Source organism: Artemia sp. Qi Xiang Cuo, chromosome 11, assembly GCF_049724085.1.
Source record: "Artemia sp. Qi Xiang Cuo chromosome 11, ASM4972408v1, whole genome shotgun sequence".
In the NCBI taxonomy this organism is placed as follows: domain Eukaryota; kingdom Metazoa; phylum Arthropoda; class Branchiopoda; order Anostraca; family Artemiidae; genus Artemia; species Artemia sp. Qi Xiang Cuo.
The window spans coordinates 37541512-37563256 of NC_142804.1; the positions used below are offsets into that span (position 1 = coordinate 37541512).

The 21745-nt window shown below is 37.1% G+C and overlaps 1 protein-coding gene across 1 annotated transcript in view; it reads left to right on the forward strand.

Annotated features, from left to right (window-relative positions):
* LOC148946947 (uncharacterized) overlaps positions 1-21745 on the forward strand; it is a 305387-nt gene that overhangs the window by 11430 nt on the left and 272212 nt on the right. The window contains exon 6 of the mRNA XM_089096755.1: positions 15863-16015. Within this exon, the coding sequence (XP_088952881.1) occupies positions 15863-16015 (153 nt within the window). The remainder of the gene's footprint in view (positions 1-15862; positions 16016-21745) is intronic.

Sequence of the window (21745 nt, forward strand, 5' to 3'; positions counted from 1 at the left end):
TCTCGCAAATTTTAACTTTTGCTTTGCTTTTGGCTTAGGAGGCTTCTTTGTGATAAATGTTTTCTACACAAAATTATGGTTAGTGGGGGTGGGGATACTAATTTTCCTTCTGTAAAAAAAGGGGGAAATTATTTCGATACTAACTATTTTCTCTTCTTTAAGGCAAATTGTGAAGAATGTGTTCCCCCTCCATCTAAGAGAGCAAGAGAGGGTGAGGCAGCCCCAATGCAGCCTGGCAGAAAGTTAAAGAGAGAGTGGGCGGATAACTACAATGCCGAAGCCCCACCTACGCAAGATCATGAAATAGCCGGCCCGTCACCCCCTTATCATACATTGTCGAGGGTCTTAGGAGCTGCCCGGCCTATACAAGATCATGAGGTTGCCCTCCAACACGCGTTACCCGGACCATCTGGCACCCAAGTGCAGCCGGGATATCAAAATGTAAACATCTTTACCTCTAGGTATAGAAATATATATCCATTTCTTCCAATGTTTTTTTAGTCTTTTCTTTTCACTATTTTTCAACAGTGTAAAAGTGTGTCTCAGATATTAAAAATGTTATTTTCTCTAAAGTCACCTACACCTTGTTTTAAATTTACCTGCTCCCCCCTCCCTCGGAGATATCTAAATATAATGTAATTTTTTGGCTTGTCAAAGAAACCGCTCTTTATTTAATCTTTCCTATTTTCTCTGGCCCCACTGTTGGCATCTCTTCACTATTTTCAACCTTATAATAATATTTTTAGCTAATTTTCTAGTTTACTGCTATCTCACCATTTGAAACTCAAAATGCTATTTTTGCTAAAATATTATAGTTTTAAGGGGCCTAGAAGTAAACCTTTCATTTCATCACAGTAAAAGCGTCGTGTCAGAGATATTTTTTTCCTAAAGGAAATATAGCGTTCTCCCTTTTAAATCAGATCAATTAATGTATACATTCAGTCTGCTGAATTCTCGTAGTGAAGCCAAAAAAGGCACTATATCCCGGACATAATTTCCATATAGAAAATTCTTTACATTATAAACTGCTTTTATTTAAACACAATTCTCTATCGGAAAGAGATAGTGGCTATCAAGTAAAGACCGCGGGTTGTTCAAAAGCTGATTAGTTTCTACCTTTTCTTCCATCTCTTAGGACTTTTCTTTTCGCTTTTTGTGGGGGAGGGGCTATGCCTCAATTCTATCACCATCATTGTAAAGTGAAAAAACAAAACTGTTTCATCACGTGAAAAGTGTGGGGCTGGAATTTCTAAGAAAAAGAAAGGTTTTGCGCCACGGGACCTGGGAAGCGCCGGTGGGCGGAAGCGCCTCGGGAAGCGCCGCGGGGGCCTGGGAAGCGCTGCAGGAAGCACCGCGATGGCCCGCTGGGGGGGGGGGGGGAGCGAATGGTGAACAAAATCAAATTGCATTCTATGTAAAGCGTTTTAGATTTTCGTTAAGTATTGCCTTCTATGTAAAGCGTTTTAGATTTTCATTAGGTATTGCCGTCTATTTAAAGCGTTTTAGATTTTCGTTAAGTATTGCCTTCTATGTCATTTTATTAAAATTTATTAAGCTGGAACTTTCAGAATATCGATTGAGTAGGGAATTAAATGATACTAAGCGTGTTTTCAATTAATAATTCAATAAAAAAAACAGTAGGGGTGATTTGAACACTTTGAAAATAAGCTATTTTTCATTTATAGGTTGCATTGGACCCATACTCACCATCTCCCCCTGCTCGTCAGTTGGTGAATGAGAGGACGCACTGAGGGAGCTCTCCAGCAATTGCCCATGTAGTGGTAAGTCACGTGAGATATCGTTGAATATTGATGAGTTTTTAACTGATTATTTTAATGTAAATTATATCGCAGTTGAGAAGGGGGACTTGAGTCAAAACACACTACAGCTTTTGGATGATTGGACACCTTATGTACCAGGGAATCCTCCTCTAGCCCCCTATAGACGACTGCACCTTAAATCTAATGATGTGTATTCCCAGCCCCCTAGTCTGGACAACAGAGAGGGTGGGGGAGGGGTGTTGATAATATCTACGAGGGGGAGGGGGAGGGGGGTAATGTCCAATTTTCGAATATTCCCGAATTGCAGTTATCAAATACAATTTTAAATGCAATAGTTGTCTACACTGCAATTTTTGGTGACCCTTTTATTTTGCTTTTATGTGGTAATTTTGTTTTTGACCCCATAGAAATTGTGCATGAATATCTAGATAACATTTGTGTACTTCTAGAGAACCAAATTCAAGTGTTGAAAGGGGGGAGGGATTCAATCAAGGCTTCAATTTTCTTTAAAGGTGTTTTATTTAAATGATGGAAAAAGCAAAGTTTATCATCATTATATACATTCCGAGATGCGTTTGATTTATCCGAATTTAGAAAATTTTGAGGGTGTCTTTTTCGAGTGGATAGGTCATATTATTGCGCATCTTGAGAATTATAACGAAAATGGGAGCGGCTCTGTAGTTCTTTATGTTGAAAATTTAAGTGTTAATATTTGTAAATTTAAGAAAGATTTTATTTTAAGAGGGGGGCAGGGTCTGAGAGGTCAATAGTTTTAAATTATAATCCAGATTTAGTAGGTTGTCGTGGTGTCCAGCGGATTTGTTTTGAAACAGGTCATAAATGTTTCAAGTACGCTTTCCTCATATCAGCATTTCAGTCTCTACCAGATGACGCTACCAAGACGAATTTAGACGATTGGGCTGTACATGGGAAGGAAGGGTCCAATTTCCCCATTGTAGATTTTTCTTGTTTAGAGGGAAAATACCCAGTAACGCTAAGATCCATTGATATTTTTGAAAGGGCCAATGCCCATTTGAATATTAGAGTTACTCTGGTTCAGTTTGAAACTGAATTTGAAGATGGGGTTTGTTTAAAAAAAGGGCGGTGGTGTTTCCTGTAAGGGGCCCGTCGATTGAATTAGTCAAACACTGGGTTTGGTTGTTGTAGACACCACCATCTACAAGTGATCTTGCCAATTCAATTGGCCATTTCAACCCAATCACAGACATTAGCAGAGTTCTGGGGGAGGGTGAAAAGGGGCGGGGGGTACGTTTCTACTGTCCGACATGCCTCTCTAGATTTTGGACAGAATTAAAGCTGCAAAATCATATGAAGCATTGTAGAACGCATGTCTATGAGACAGCGGAAACGGTTTCAAGGGATAGGGTTATTCAACGTTTTGAAAATTTTCAAAGCACCCTCCTACAGTGCAACAAAATATCTTTAGGCTTTGAAGCTCAGCTAGTGAAAGTGAACCATCTCCGATTTCCAAACTGAATCAAAGAAAATCAAGCTATTGCAGTGTCCTATGCCTATGTCCAAAGAGACAGTTCTAAGACCATGCGGTTGTTAGAAATAGTAGAAACATTGGATGAGGGGGAGTGCATGATCAAGGCACTGACTAAATTAATTGGCACAGCTAATGGCGCTATTTCTCGTTTAAGAAATACGCATTATCCTTTGGTTTTGTCTGCAGAGTATCGTCTCGCGATCAAAAATCAAAATATATGTTTGGTTTGTAAGGGGGAATTTTAAGAGGGGGATAAAGGTACTATAAGAAAAAGTGGGAAGAGGAGGAAAGTTAGACACCATGATCACTTGTGGCAGGAAATATCCTCTGGGGGTAGTAATTTTAGAGGGGTTGCGCATCAATCGTGTAACTTAAATGTTAGCCAGCAGTTTTTTATCCCAGTTTTTATTCACAATGCAAATTATGATTAAAAATTTATTTTACCGGCACTGGCACGTATGCACAGGGAGGGAGGGGGAGTAGATAGTTCATGAGTCAATAATTCATTTACCTATAACATTATTCCCAAATCGGTCGAGAAGTTGTTGCTTCTCGAGTTGAAACGGCTGGCAGTGGATAATGGGCATACGTGTTGGAATAAAATCAGGTTTTTAGATTCCTTTAGTTTTTTTTCCCAAGGCATTGAGACAATTGATTCAAGTGCAGAAAAACGACAATTTTGATAGCTTTCCCTTGCTTAAACAGCACTTTCCAGACAGTGAAATGTATTACCTATTGACCTGCAAAGGTGTCTATGCATACGACTATTACTGTTCTGGCGCTCGCTTAGGCGAGGTGAAACTACCTCCAATTGAAGCTTTTTACAATTCACTGACCAACAGTGAATGCACAGCCGAGGACTATAAGTTTGCCAAGAAGGTTTGGTATGTGGGGAATTGTCAAAATGGGCGGGATCATTGTAAACACTACTTGGCCAGTGACGTTTTAACTCTGTTGGACATAGTCTGTAAGAACACAGACCAAATCTATTCAGAGTTCGGGTTCGGGTATTCAGAGTTCAGAGTTCGGGTAGATATAGGTTATTATTTTTCCACGCCACATTTGGTGATGGATTTGATTTTAAAAATTAGTAGGGAGGAAATAGGCCTAATCGCCAAAGTAGACCAGCACCTTATTTTAGAGAGTTCAATGAGGGGAGGGTCTATTTTTCATGGGGATCACGTCTTGTCGACCGATCCGAGTAGACAAAACAGCATCGGTGCAAAGTCAGATGCAGTGTTCTTGGACATGAACTCATTGTAACGGTCGGCAATGTCTCACTGCTCTTTGCCGTACGGGAACAATGAATCGCTTGACAAACCTTGTTAACTCCCCGACATTACCTCTGTTGAAGACAAAGGACCGCAAGGATGGTTCTTTGAAATTGATGGGCACATTCCACTGTTGCTTCACGATTCAGTCAGGGATTTTGTTTTTCCCTGTATCAATCGACCCGTGAGCAGGGACTCACTGAACCCCTACAATCGATCATTGGTTGAGGATATGGGGATACACTGGACTCCCTCTAAGCATAAACTGATTGCTGATTTGGACCCTAAGGAGAATATCGTTGTTCACCATTTGCTTTTGCACTGGATGGTGAACAATGGTTTCAAGATCACCATAATACATAGGGTCCTGCAGTTCAATCAGAAAGCATATTTGAAAACGTTTATCGACACTTTTGTTCAAAAACGCTCTTGGGCAAACTCCAAGGTAGAGAAGGAATTGTACAAACTCATTCTAAATTCAGCGTTTGGCAAAATGTGTGAAAGCGTACGTAACAGATCTCGCTGCGACGTCGTGACTGACCCTCTAGAGTGTGCACGAATTATTGCCGATCCCAATTTTACATCGTTCACGAGCATAGAGGCTGGCATGGTTTTTCTACACAGGAAAAAGAGAAATGTGGTACTGAACAAGAATATAGCAGGAGGTAGTTCAGTACTTGAAATTTCCAAGAAGCTCATGTTTTCTTTTTTTTACAAAGTGTGCAAGGTGCAAAGGCCACGGGAGGGGGATGTTCAAGTTTACTATGGGGATACAGATTCTCTGCTGTTAAAGGTAAAAACCGAGGATTTATTTGGGGATTTAGAAAAAGGGGAACACATCAGCTCGCGGATGGATTTCACCAACTGGAATCCGTTCCTCTACCCAGAGTTGGTGAAACGTCAAGCCCCCAACCAACTACTAATGTTAAAATCAGAGACGGGGAGTGATTTGATATCCAGGGGGTGTTCCCGGGTCCCAAAGTTTATTGCATTAAAACAAATAGTGGGGATGAAAAGCAGGCGTCTAAAGGGTTGCCTACACATTTTGTAAAGAGCGATTTCAACATGAGCACAGAGACTGTGTAGAAAGTAGCTTAGTGCCGAGAGCACAATTGCTTGCAATTCGCTGTCTACAGAATAAAAATTATACTGTGAGAGTGGAAGAAAATGTATTGTCGTGTATATCCGACAAAGTCTTTGTGCTCGAGAATGGTGTGAGTGTACTGCTACATGGCCACTACCTTATTTCAGACCGAGTTGAATGCATAGACTATCGCAATCAACTTCGTCTGGATAAATTAACCTAACCTGACTAACTAACTAACCCAACCACCACCAACCCGTTCATAAATTAACTAACCCAATCTCACCTTAACCCAACCTCAACTAACCCAACCTAACCTGCTGCAGTGACGACAACTATTGTATAATGTTTCGCCCCTGCGGCTCCCGGGGGGTGGTGGGTCCCGCCCGCAGCCGCTCCCTGCTGGTGGGGGGGGGGTCCCGCCCGCGGCCGGCCTTCGGCCCCGTGGCCCCGGAGGGGGTGGAGGGGGGGAGGGGGGTCTCCCCATTTAAATTCATAATGTTCAACTGTGCTATCAATTTTTAAGTGTTTTTTTTGTTGTTTTCAAGTGTTGTTGTACAAAAAAGTGTGCTACTGTTAGCTAATGTACATAAAGTGTTCTTGCTGGACAAAAAGTGTTTAAAGACAATAAGTGTTGTACAGATAGTGTTATTGTTGATGGACAAAAAAGTGTTTTTATTTATGTTGAACATAAAGTGTTATTTTTATCATTGTTCTTCATGTTGAACAAATAGAGTTTTCATCTTGCAAATAAATGACAATGAAATATTGTTGTTCTTGTTGAACATAAAGTGTTATTTTTATCGTTGTTGTTGTTCATGTTAAACAAATAGAGTTTTCATGTTGCAAATAAATGACCATGAAATATTGTTTTTTTTGTCATGTTCTTGTTGAACATAAAGTGTAATTCTTATCATTGTTATTATTGTTCATGTTGAACAAATAGAGTTTTAATGTTGCAAATAAATGACAATGAAAATATTGTTTTTTTGTTGTTGTTCTTGTTAACGTAGATAGATCTATGGGAAAATTATTACTACTACTACTTATTCATTGGACACGTATGATTTACAGTTAGTTATAGTCTAACTGTTGTCAACAACAGCAGCAGCATGTATCAATTTAAAACACCCTTCAAATCGTTTCTCTGTGGTCCCTCAATGTCGGGGAAAACAACATTTTCAGCTAAAATAATTCAAAATTGTCAGAAAATGTTTGTGGAAAAGCCAAAAAAAATCTACTATTTCTATAGTGTTTGGCAGGAGTCCTAAGTTCAAATAAAAGCTATTGCCACAACCATACCAATACAATTCATACGAGGACTTGATGTTTTCAATAGTATTGAACCGAACTCGTGGCTGATTATTGATGATTTGGCTGAATCCATTGAACAGTTCTCACAGGAACTGCTACAACTGTACACCATTCGCTCCCACCATGAACACATTTCCATAACCCTAGTTCTACACAATCTGTTTCATCAGAGCAAATGTATGCGAACCCTTGCTTTGAATTGCACCTACTATATTATATACAGAGTTGTTCGTGATTCTAGCTCGCTAATAACTCTCAATAAACAGATATACCCCGGCACCCCTCAATTTCTGCTCTCAGCATACAATCAGGTAACTAATAAACCCTATGGCTATATCCTATTGGATCGTAATCAAAATACACCCGAGGATCTGCGTGTAGTAACATATATTTTTGACAATGAAATTACAGTATATCTCCTCGTGAACACTAAAAGGACCTATTATTCGCCATCATGACACTGAAGAAACTATATGAAAATAAACATTTATTTTCAGTTCTAAGCACTTCAAAAGCACCACTTAGGAAAGCCATACTCAAACATGGTATTGACAATGGTTTCATTGATTTAATGTCTGAACTTTGTTTAAATTTAACCGAGGGCAATGTTGAACTGCCAGAAGTAGTTAAGCAACAGGCAAAGCAACATCGTTCCATTGTACGTACATCGGCCTCTAAAAGGAAAGGAAAGAATTTTAAAAAGAAACGTCTCCTTCAGGCGGGCGATAGCTTTTTTACACTTTTACTGCCAATAATTGCAGGACTTGTAAACAGTTTCCTCTAGAGTAAGAGTGAATGGCAGAATCCTATAAATTGACACCATTTGAACTTGTCCTCTCGCCCGTCGAACATTTTGAAGACAATCTAAGCAAATTCATTAATGATGAGAATATTGGCGATGACAAAAAACTGATTTTACTTCAAGATGCATTGCAACGTGTGGACAAACATAAACCTTATCGTGAGAGACCCACCACCGCCACCGATCCCTCTAAACAGGAAACATCTCCTCAAGATTCTGCAGCAGCAGCAGTGCAATCAAAGGAGAAGGAATTGAATTCAATTGTATCAAGAATTGGATACTTATTGCCACTGACCTATCATAAACAGAGTAAAAGAGTATTAATATATCTCATGTTGGAAACTGGTGGTGATCAAGTTCAGGTCGATAGCACAGGGAAACGAATTATATTTCAGGGAAAAATTTATAATCTAGTTGATTTAATTTGTGATATGGTGACGAATCGTAAAGGACTTTTATCATTTGACAATAATCTATACACCTTTCTAAATGCACCAAACTTCCCCAAAAGTCTTATTGGCAATAAGCAAATTCTTAAGAAACTAAGAGAATATAGTCCTCCAACAACACCAACAGCATTTAAAAAGGAGAACATTCAATATTTGAAAATACTAGCAGCAGCAGCAGCAATGATTTTATAACACCTGTGGCTGCTAGTCAAAAGCGAAGACGAATTGATTCACCCTCTAGTGTGCAAAAGAGGAGTGGACATTACACTATTTGTTTGCGTTCAAAATGGATGAAGTTATGAGAGATGTCTATGAAAATATTGGTGAAGCAAGAATTTTAAGCTCTCTCAAAACGATGTCTAAGTTGCCTCTGGCACCACACTAAAAAAAACAAAAGAGGATCTACAAAATGAGCTGAGTTAAACACTGCAGAGGAATCGAAAGCTTCGAGGCAAATAATATCAACAACATAAAGCCTTTTTCCCTCTGCATATAATGCAAACGGATCTTTTAACTTTAGACGCGGTTCAACGGCATCACAATGCACCAAACAAATATATTCTGGTGGCAATCAGTGTCTTTAGTCGCTATGCCTATGCCATTCCATTACGGTCAAAGAGAGGTGTTGAAGTTCCTCGGGCCATTGAAAGTATTCTTGAACAGGATTGCTATATAGAAATTCAATCGGATCGTGGTAGTGAATTTGTTAATCCCCATGTGCAAAAGGCTCTATTGAAATATAATACAACACTTTATCAGTCACAACCCGATAAAGGCTGCATTGGCTGAACGATTAATAAGAACGATTCGTCTATTAATTTCAAGATATTGTACACTGAAAAATACATCTGCTTTTATTCATGATTTAGATAATATCATTCGGATATACAACCATCAACCTCATCAATCTCTGTTCTACTCACACCCTTGTGAAGTTCACTACAGCGAAAATATATTGATGCTTTTCTAAAGCAATATGCCAATGATAGAAAAGAAAAAAATGTGAAGAAGAAATTCAATATTGGTGATACTGTTCGAATTAATAGAACCACCAATATTTTTGAAAAAGGGAATTACTTATGGATGAACTAAATTTTCAAAGTTTCTAAAATATTGTACTCCGAACACACGACACATCGATTTCGAGACACAAAATATGATGACATTATCGGCTTTACTTATGAATATGAATTCTAAAAAGTTAGAACCACTAGTGAATTGTATCAAATTGAGAATATATTAAAGAGTTCTACTCGTAGGGGCCAGAGACAGTTGCTTGTTCGCTGGCTAGAATACAACTCAGATTTTGATTCTTGGGTCAGTGCTGAAAATATTAACAATGCCCAATGATTTCTATGTGACTTTCATGTCCAATGTTTCTGATCCTCTCTACAATGACTTGAATAGAACAAGTCATTTTTGGACGAAACTCTCCCCCACCATCAAATTCGATGACGGAAAGTATGAAGTGGCTCTTGTCGACTGTATTCTCAAAAATACCTACGACATCCTGAGAAAAGATCGTAAATATGAAATAAAAGTTAGACCCCATGAATGGCCGCCACCATCATCAGGTGATCAAGAACAAATTCAAAAATCAATTGGATGGATTATCCATATATTGAATTACCCTACGAGGAACTCACCTGTATGAATGATTGATGTCGCTCCACTAATGAAAGATTCTCTACCCGTAAAAAAAGAGATTTTCATTTCAAGTGTTCAATGGAGGAGAGCAAGATCTACATTAGTTAACTTATTTCCAGCGAAAATGTTATTTTCAATGATAACCTGTAGAATGTTCTTTGGCTTTAAGCTCAATACAATCAGCGGTAAAATTGTCGATAACACTAATTTCATTTTTGCTGACTAACCGTCTGCCTTTTTCCACGGACATTTGTATATTTATCTAGGCTTCATTTGTGGAAACTTCTTGGGATGGTAATTCAAATGTTCCCCTCCTACGGGTTCTTGAACGAAAAACCTATCGAGAATATATTCACCACTACAATATAAAGCATCTTCAGTATATTCCCGTAAACACTTCCTATTTGGAACTCGGTCAGTTAACACTAAGAACTGAATTAGGTGATCCCATAGCAATTTCAAAAGGTTTGGCTGTGATTACATGCCATTTTCGTCCCATCGTTCAATAAGATGTCTAATAAAAAAGTGGTATTCACTTGTCCTGACATTGACTGCTATGTTAATACTCTTGGCCCGAGACAACAGGGCAATGGAATGGACTATTACAAAGGTTGCTCGTGAATGTCTGGCTACGGTCTTGGCAGTTGGTTTGCTAAGCTCTTTCGCTCTTCACTACCACTGGCTAGAAAATATCTTGTACTGGCTGCGACAGATTTTGCATCCTCTACACTATACGATTGGGGCTCTGGCAAGGATTTTAAAAAAAGTGCTACGGAAAATCTTAGGTCCAGTGTGCGAACCCTTGGCGAGAGATTAAAACAAAATGGTAAAAGCTTAAAAATGTCGAGAAACAATGCATCACTCATCAGTCTCCACTCACGTCGGAAACGAAAGACATCACCACTCTTGTCAAAGAAAAAAAGGAAAAAGCCGACACGTAGTGTAAACAGAAGAAGAAGCCCCAGGAAGAAAATTGTTAGATCGAAACTAGGTTTCTTTTCCTAAGATGTCCTACTTACCGCATAAGGATTCTCAAACTTCAATCACAGCCTCATTGAATATATTCAATGCTGAAAATGTTGATGTGAGTGTCAAGCATGGATACTATGAACAATTTTATCCACAACAACCCCTCTCCGATAATATTCATTTTCAAATTTATTCCAATGAAGACTACATTATGGACATGTCTTTAACATTTATAGATTTACAAATGAAAGTCCGGAAATCTGATAATACAATGCCAATTCTTGCTGATGGAATATCCTATGAAAATTGTATATTACATAATTTATTTTGTCAAAGCAGTGTCTACATCAATGACATGCTGGTGAGCACAAGCAATAATCTCTCAAATTATACAAGCTATATGCAATTCATGTTGATGACACCCAAGTCATAAAAGGAATTGAGAGGCACCTCCAATGGATATGAATATATTACTAATACTGATAGTACAGATGCACTTACAAATGCTACAACTAGTGAATTACATCTAGTTGGAAAAATATATCATGAAATATTTAATATTCCCCAATGGCTGCCGCCCACTGTTAAAGTGGATATACAACTGACACTTGCACCATCCAATTTCATATTGAGAAAAGAACTTGCTGCCAATCCTGATGTAATCTCTCCCTCACCTCGGCAATACTTCATGTGCGCAAACAACAAGTTATGAGTTCTGTTGCTTTGGCAATGGAAAAACTGAGAGCCAATGGAAGTAATATTAAACTACTTGTTCCTCATACAATCACCGATCAGCGTCATATTGCCATGGGATCACGTACCTTCACCGATTCATCCTTTATTAATGACGAAATTTCATCAAAACTTACTTCGGCATTTGTAAAAAGCGCCAGTGCAATCGGATCGTGGATTGAATGCCCACATAAATTTGAGATGTTTGGACTTTCATCTCTTCTGTGCAAAGTAAACAGCATCCTAATCTACAATCTATCTTTTGATAAATCCTATAGAACATTGTATGAGTTGACCATGCAAACCCTAGATCATGACTCTCAACTATTTGAAAATGGTATAACCGAAGATACGTTTGCTAAAACACATGGTATCATTGTACTGGATTTGTCTGGCACGCAGGATATGAGTATAGTACGTCCTGGGAGTGTGCGTTTAGAGTGTACATTTGCCGACCCATTGGCTGAGAGTATTGCACTAATCTCACTAAATCAATATGAAACCTATTGGGAAATCACTCCCGAAGGCAGTGTTCTACTAGACTTGGCACCATGAACACCCGTCAAATAATCAATGTATTTAATATGGATCCCTACATGTCCAAATACAAATCCTATTGTCTGCCCTTGGACTTTCTTAGAAAAATTCAAAGTGTCAACAATACCTTGATTATTGTTAATAGCAGTCTGTCAACTGTGCTGACGGGTCATTGGCTATGCATCTTTCAAACAATGAAGAAGACGATTGAATTTTTTGATCCTCTTGGTCTACCCTATACATTTTACACACCCCACATCAGCAACTATATTGAGAGCAGTGGGAAAACTATTATTCAAAATCGGAAGAGGGTGAAGAGTCTAACGACTAAAAGCTGTGGCTTCCATGCAATACTATATTTTGTGTTCCGATGCCGCGGCTATACTTACAAGCAGTTTATCCATATTTATAGTGACAATACTCGTCTGAACGACTTTCTAGTGGAAAATATCCTCTATACAATATAGATTTGAGTGCCCTAAGAGTAAAGTGCTTAAAAAATGTTTGTGAATTTGTTTATTAACAAAATGCATATATATATATATATACAACAATGTCTTTAAATCTTCAATTTAGATTTCTTCTTCTTCGATGTATAGGCAACTGTCGTGAACCAGTAATGCCGGTAAATCATTCGGATTCACTGTATATTGATCTTGATTGACTGCAAAGTCAGGGTCACATTTTCTACAGTACAATGTAACTTCACTCTTGTCATATCTTGTTGTATAGTCAATGATACTATTTGCATTCATATTATGAAATTCGCGAGTTTCAATCTGTCTATTGGAAGCAATATCACATATAGTTTTTTCAAGTGGTGAATCACATTCGGTAACTGCCAAATAAAAATCACTTGGTTTATAGTCATAATATGTAGTGTCGTCACAACGATGTCGTAAAAACCAAATTGTCTTGTTACTCCAACAGGTAAATAGTAGACCAGACTCTTCCTCCCAGAATAATTTAAAGCCTAGACGATACCAATCTCGTAGAAATAAACTAAAATCACGTTTGGGATTCTTTCCAATCATAGTGGGGTAAGTATTCTCCCACTGATCACATTTATCATAGTGACAATTAGAGTACAGGTGCCCTCTAGGGTGAGAGTTACTAATCTCCTGAAGGCATGAATTACATTCTTTAATTTGTATTGTATAGCCTCTATGTAATTTACAAGGATTACATAATTTACACTTTTCACTATAGTCATCAATAATTGTACAATTCTCACATTGAGTCAAACTGCCAAGAATGTATATGCACAGTGGACATGTATAGAACATTTTTGGTTTCCGATGTCAACTCTCTCGCAGCTAAAACGAAACTGATCGTCCTCGGTCGATAAATTCAGTGAGGGGAATGGGGAGAGGAGTAGCTCTGTGACTTCACCTCTTTCGAATGGTGGAGCCATCTACACTGAATCCATTGGCAATGTTTTCAAAAGTATATCCACGATATTATTCTGCTTTGTTCCAATTAATATATCAATAAAATGACTATAAGCACTTGAGTCACATCTTAAAAGTTTCATACAAAAGTCCAATGGGGGAGAATCACTCCTCATTATATTGTCAAATGTTCCCTGACGAGAGAATATCCCGTGTTGAAGAGATAACTCGAGAAAATCGTCATCTAAAATCAAATGTCTTTCCATATACACTAGATTTAATCTAATTCTCTCTTTCTTAAACTAATTCATTTGTCAATCCTTTCACTCCGACTGCTGACTCTAGACTGACCATGATTCGTTACCCCTAACTTAACCTGAAAAGAAAGGGAACATTTTCGATTTCGAAACAATTTTATTGAATAATTACAACAACAATAATACTAAGCATGTACAATTAGCGATAGAGTTTATTGTCGTCGATAAGTTTCACTAATGTACTTAAAGCACATTGAAGTCTATTCACATGTGCTATATCAACTTTTTCAGCGAAACATAATTGATCCTCCATTTTAAATTTGCTCAAGGATATCACATATCTTGCATATACTTCATCCCATTCCAGACAAAGCCGTGATCCTGTCGTGATTTCCACCGCAATATTTGGTGCTCTTGTATTATTACCATCAACTCCATTATCAACTTCTAATAGGGTAAACATTCCACTCGCTATCACACTAATATATATCCAAATGTGTAAAGTCAAACTGTTCTTCTTCTCACTCCTTTGAATTCTATTCACAGACTAATAAAACTATAGCAAAAATCCTTTCCTTATATTCTCTGCAATCCTCCACCGTTAATATGTAAGCGATCCTCTGATTGGTCTAGAAGGAGATGTAAGCGAGCCTCTGATTGGTCTAGAAGGAAACATGTAAACCTGTTTCTTATTCCTGGATCATAACATTCCCCCCGAGCGTGCACTTGGCCAAACAACAACAACAAATAAATCGACCTTTGGAAATTTAGTTCCCAATCGATTACGCAATCATTCTCCCTGGGGATTCCATGCCCATATTTGGTGTGGGATTGGGACTGATAGCACAGGTGTTCTCCCTAGGGACTCTATGCCCAAATATGGTGTTCTCGTGGGAGTTATAGGGTCATTTCTGCTCATTTCAAGCTTGATTTGCATATTCAATTTAAGTTTCACTCGTTTTAAGGTTTATTTATCCATTAATGTTAGTGCCTATTTTATGTTTGTTTGCTATGATTGTTTATTTACTTTCGGTTCGTTTTGGGTTTCACTTATTTTTAGATAGCAAAATATTTTTGTTTGTTTTAATATCGGTTTGCATATTCATTTTAAGCTTTACTCGTTTTAAGATTAATTTTTCATTTATATTAGCATCCGTTGTATGTTTTCGCTATGATTGTTCATTTAATTTCTTTGGGGTTTCATTTATTTTTTAATAGTAATTTCTGGTCGTTTTGAGTTTGAGTTATTGTAGGTTTCTATTCTTTTTAATCTTAAGTTTGATATGGCCTTTGTTTTTCTTTGAAAATATCTTTTTCAAGAAGTTTTTCTGAATTAATTTAAAAGTTAATATTTTAGTTATGGCTTTGAGAGACAATACCCAATATTAACTTTGTGGGGGAGAGGGCACTAAATTCATGTCATCAGAACGATGTCCTAATCCAGCCTTAATTGGAAGTCATATTTCATGTTCTATTTCTATCTTATTGAACCCATTGATCTATTTGACTTCTGGGTGGGGGGGAGCCTAACTCATTCCTGTTATACTTTAAACCAATTAAATAGGAGATCAAACGATGATTTTTCGTGGTTCAGAATCTATGGCCCAGAATCTTTTATGGTCCAGCCAGATTTAGTCAGGAGTAACAGTCATTGTCCTAGTTATACCTTTATAAAGTCCTTGATATATTTCAAATCCGTGAATAATCTTTCCTGGATTCTTTCAATAACCATATTTACCAAAAGGAGAAAGGTTCAAACCAAACATGGTGCTATGTAAAAGCTATACTTTTAAATCGAGAGCTGGTCAACAAGAGAAATTATGGTATCGGGTGTACGTAGGCTACTCGTTCTCAATTTTGAAAAAGAAGTGCTGATTGTCATCTGCATTGATGAAAAGGGCCTTTTGCTTCACGGTTCGAGGGGGTAGGTAATAGGAGCTTGAAATATTGTTGCAACTTTCAAGGGGTTAAATTAGGTCCAATAGATACGTCGTTTGTGCCATTACTCAGTTACTGTTACTGTAACACTTCACCTACTGTAACACTTCAACTCGAAAGTCTAGTTAGAAAAAGGTGAATTACAGGCTCGTCAGTAATTTGATTTATTTCTTGTTTTAGACATCAACGAATGTCTTAACGATCCATGTAAAACAGAAGAACGTTGCATCAACACTTTGGGATCATTTAGTTGTCAAGGAGAGCAAAGAGTTCAACAAGTACCTGATTGTCCTTCTGGTTATCGTTTTAATACAAATACCAAAAGTTGTGAAGGTGACAACATTTTATGTGTGCTTTGGGATGAATTTATGCTTTAATGCTTTAGCATGCTTGGTTAATTGTGTTGAAACATTGTAGCAAAAGATGGGGTAAGTATATACTTTCTTAAACTAATTTACGGTTGAGTTGACTAATTCACAGAGGCTAAATTGATATAGCTGAAATGAGATTAATTTTATGAGACAAAGTGAAGTTTGACCCAGAAATCTTCTGAAAATTGGATTGGAGTGTTCAGCCTTGACGATATCACATTTTTTTCTGAAAGCCAAGATGTTTTCTGTTGCTAAAATTTTTATATTAATTGGCCATTATAAACAATCGGGTTCAAATAGATCATTCCATTCGTTCAACACCCTTGAATATTTACTTTTCAAAATTCTTCTAGTGATGAAAATGAAAAGCAATATCTGAATAGGAATTTAGGTGAACTCATGATTTGGTTTACACACTAGAATCAGCGAACAAAAACTCGATTGGGCTAGAGGTGGTAGTATTTCTTTTCTGTTTTTCAGGCAAATAGACACTACCATGGTTATATATTTATTATAAAAATTATTCGTTTTCTCCACCAACATCCAAATTTGTATTGATAGTCTGGAACAAATACTGGATTGATGTATGTGACGTTAAATTTGGGACGCTTATTTCTTGCCCAGAGCCGAAAAGAATAGTTTGCCTGAAAAGGAATGTTTGTCTTTGAGCCAGTACCAACAATGTGGGAGCTGAAATATTGTTTTAAAGTCTATGTATGAGAAGAGTATCCGATGGGGTTACGTCAAGCCATAGTTTATTTGTGCGATGTTTCTACTATCGAGTGTAAGGTTGCATTCAAGCTCTGTATAGTTTCAAATTCAAGCTAGATTAAAATCTAAGACTGCTAAGAGTGGCTACAGTTTCATGGCCCCATCGCAAAATCTTTTTTTTTTACAACAATAGATATAAAAATTAGAGACCCAAAAAAGAAGAATTTATGCTGTCATCTACCACTGCTTTTAGCAATTTCTGTTTATGATTTTGGTTGAGTTTGTCATTTAAATTCCTGCGGTTGGAACTGAGGCAGGAGAAATGTGTTAAGTGTGTGTATAAGCTTGGAAAGATATTTTAAGTTCATACAAAGAAGTGATTGATTTTCATTGTCACTTGTCTTCTATTCAAGGCTGTTGTTCTAATGAACCAGCACGTTGGTTTACATCATCCATCATTTCTCGCATTTTCATGTAACATTTGGCCGCTAACCACACAATTTTTTATTCTTCATTTTCATTATTGAAACGTTCTGATTCTTACTGTCGCTTGTCTTATAGCCGCACAATTTTTCTAATCTACTTGCCTTTTTCTTTTTTTTTACTTTCACGGCAGGCTTATATATATTTAATTTTCTACTTACGCATTAGCGAAATCATCAAGTCATTTTCTAATTTTAAGTCATGAGGTATCATTTTCAATTTTACTCGTTGTCATTGTTGTTGTTAAATATCTTCTAACTGCATTTTTCTTTGTACTTCATTTTTGTTTTGGCTCGTTGTGATTCTTGCTGTTGCTTATATTTTAAACGCATATTTCTTTTTTTTGTTTCACTTTCGTTGTTGATTCGTTCTGATCCTTGTTTTCACATTTCTTGTAAGCGCATATTTCTTTTGCTCATCACTTTCATTTTGACTAATTGTGATTCTCGCTGCCACTTATTTTGTTACCACATATTTCTTTTTTCTTCACTTTTGTTTAGATTTTTTGTGATTCTCGCTGTCGCATAACTTTTAACCGCATATTTCTTTGTTCTCCACTTTCATTTTTGGTTCATTCTGATCCTCGTTGTCGCATGTCTTGTAGCTGCATATTTCTTTGTTGTTCACTGTCGTTTTCGACTTGTTGTAATTCTTGCTGCCGCTTATCTTCTCAACACAAATTTATTTTTTCTCGCTGTCACATATCTTCTAATCGCACATTGCTTTGTTCTTTTCTTTCAATTTTATTCGTTTTGATCCTCTTTGTCACATGTCTTGTAGCCGCATTTTTTTTTTTGCTGTCTCCTATCATTTTTGACTCGTTGTAACTCTCGCATTGAATTAAAATCAAGTTGCCATCAAGCCATTGCTAATTGAAGAAAAACCAAAGACAGATAGTCTGAATGAGGGGCAAAGCTGACATAAGCCTTTTCAAAAAATATTGTCATTTTCACTTGTTGATAGATATTCATAGTCTATCACCCATCCATCCTAGGTCAGAACTGAGGTAGATGGTCATAGAACTAAGGGATGATCGAGATTTTTTGGTTGACTCATGACGGATAATATCCAATGGACTTGTGTGCAAAACAGGGGACTAAATTTTCTGGGACTCACAGGCGAAAATGTCACCTAAGCCTATTTTGAGTCTGAGGCAGATTGGTCAAGTTTTAGAATTGACACATGACCGTTAAGTCGCCTGATATTGCAGGCAAACAAGCGTCCAGTCCAAAGCCTAATAGGGCTCGCCCACCCAGACTGTCAGGCGAGGCTTAGCACCTAATTCATAAGCTCAGACAGTTGCGCTAACTAAATATTAAATAAATATTGGTTGACTGACAAGTAACCTTCAATTGCAAGACAAGCAAGCGTCCAAAACCTAATAGCGTCCACCATAATTTCAACATTATTTGTGGTTCATCAAATCCCAAAATTGTTTAAGAGCATACTTTTGGTATTTTCCTAAATCCATGAAACAAAGCCAGCAATTGAAACAGTTCCATAACGTTTTAGTGAAAGAAAGCTTAGTTTTGTAACTAGTCCATCTAGAGCACAGTAGACAGAATATACCAGTAAGCTTATCGCAGATCATTTCTGGTCTTCGTGAACAAAAAGCTCCTCCCACTTATTTCTGCCTTAGCTTGTTTCTGCATTAGCTTTATTTCCGTTTGTTTCAATGCACTTTGATGGAAACAGTCGGAAACAGACTAACCTGCATTCCCGCTAATCTGACTTCGCCTATGTTTATATCTGCCAAAACGTTCTCCGGAGCACTCGCACCCCGGTCCGGGTTTTTATAATGGGAGAGATAGAGAATGATCATACTGGATAATATATGAACTGTGATCTAGAGTGTCAGACGAGTTACCCAATTACTAAGCTCAGACAGTTGTGCTAACCAAAAAAATTAGTTAAATATTGTTTGAGCGAAAAGAATTAAAATCAAGTTACTATCAAGCAATGGCTAATTGGAGGAAAGGCCAAGACAGATAGTCTGAGTGAAAGGCAAAGCTGGCATCAGCCTTTTACTTTTTCTAGTAATATCTTCTAACGGCATATTTCTTTGTTCTTCACAGTGAACCGTTGTAATTGTCGTTGCCACAATTATTTTAACCGCATATATCTTTGTTCTTCATTTTAATTATCGTTACTTCAGATATTTTTAAGGCTCTTTGTGTTAGCTGTTTGGATTAGTCTTCTCAAATTTGATGGTAAGAGTTGTTCATTTTGAGCAGCTGTCGATTTACGTTTTTGTCCTCTAGGTATTGTGAAACGGCCTAAAGCGTCTTTCGTAAGTAGACTCTTTACACTTGGTAATTTATACTTATCTATGTTTCTATTGCAATTTTGTGTGTATTATAGATACTAAGAACAATATGTTAACGCATAGGGGAACAATGGTGTAATTTATGCTTTTGAAATATGTTCATAAATATGAAGTCATTAATATATTTTTTTTCTTTCCAAAATTAAGGCTCTTAACGAATTTTTGGAAACTCGAATTTGTGTATAATATATATATATATATATATATATATATATATATAGAGAGAGTGAGAGAGTGGAGAGAGATAGCGCGCGCGCGCGCGCGCGTGCGCGCGCGCGCGCGCGCCGCCGCGCGGGGGGGGGGGGGGGGGGGGGGGGGCGCGCGAGCGCGCGCGCGCGCGCGCGCGCGCGCGCGCGCGCGCGCGCGCGCGCGCGCGCGCGCGCGCGCGCGCGCGCGCGCGCGCGCGCGTGTGTGTGTATATATATATATATATATATATATATATATATATATATATATATATATATATATATATATATATATATATATATATATATATATATATATATATATATATATATATATATATATATATATATATATACATATATATATATACATATATATATATATATATATATATATATATATATATATATATATATATATATATATATATATATATATATATATATATATATATATATATAAATATATATATATATATATATATATATATATATATATATATATATATATATATATATATATATATATATATATATATATATATATATATTCTAACTGCATTCAAAATGATCCATATATATGGGAGAGAACGAACCCTGCTTAAATCTTGATTTTATACGAAACCAGCTACTTACCAAATTTGCTACCTTAACCGTAGCAATGTTGTTCTCGTACATAGCACTAAAACTTTAATGTATTTATTTGGTTAAAAACATTTCGTGGTAACGAACTGTAAGTAAGGAGAAACTCGGTTCAATAGTAACTGAAACTCTAAAAAATGAAATTTCAATATAAATAGATACATGAAAAGAATCAGCTTATTATGCTGATTCCAAATATATAAGATTCATCAAGTTTAATATTATCCATAAAAGTTACGATCCTGATATTTGCCAGATTTTCTAAATAGGGGGGAAATATTTCCTAAAATTCAAGAGATTTTAATAAAAAATCACACCATCAGATTCAGCGTACCAGAGAACGCTACTGCAGAAGTTTCAAGCTCCTATATACAAAAAAGTGGAATTTTGCTATTCTTGCCAGAAGAAAGATCACGGATGCGGGTTTATTTGTTTGTTTTTATTCCGGGGATGATCGTATTAAAATAATAATCCTAGAATATCGGGAGAGGGTGCATTCGAACGGAAATTAAAAGTTCTAGTGTCTTTTTTAAGTGACCAAAACCATTGAAGGGTAACTAGCCCCCTCCATTGCCAATTTTTTCCCCAAAGTTATGTGATCAAAATTTTGAGGTAGCCATTTTGTTGAGTACAGTTGAAAGATTAAATAACTACGTCTTAAGGGAAAAAATGACCCCCCTCCCACAATCCGTGGGGAGAGGCCTGTAAGTTATGAAATTCGCCCATTGTTCACGTATGATATTTGTTATTGGGAAGTATGCAGACATTCTTCAGGGGAAGGGGGCATTTTGTGCTTGAGGGGGATTTCTATGAGGAGAATCTTCCTTGGGGAGGGAAATTTCCGAGCGGTGAATTTTCCAGGGGAATTTTACATTGGGGGGATTTGACATAATTTTTATACGAAATTATTTTTAATTGTCTTACATTCTCTTTGCCAACTCAATTTTGCATGTGGAGATGCTCCGGGGGATACACTCGGGGGCTATTTTCTGCGATTGTTTTTTCTAAGGTTTGACTTTTTGTCCCATTTTTTTTAGAACGGCTACTGAAACACAGGGCCCTTTAATTAGAAAAGGAAGCTTTTTAAAAGTGCTAACAGCTTTAGCGCAAAGAGCCAGGTATTGAGAAGGGGGCAACCCTTCATATGCAGAATAATTTATGTTCGTTTTGAGTTTCAATGTGGCTCCTTACTTTCAGTTAAAAAAACTATTTTTTTTATTTAATACCATACAAGGACAAGACCTTTGCTAAAGCTCTTCTATCAGCTGCATCAAAAGCTTGCTCATAATCTATAATTCAGGGGACTAAGGGCGTTTGATGCCTCAGGCACTTCTCAATTCTT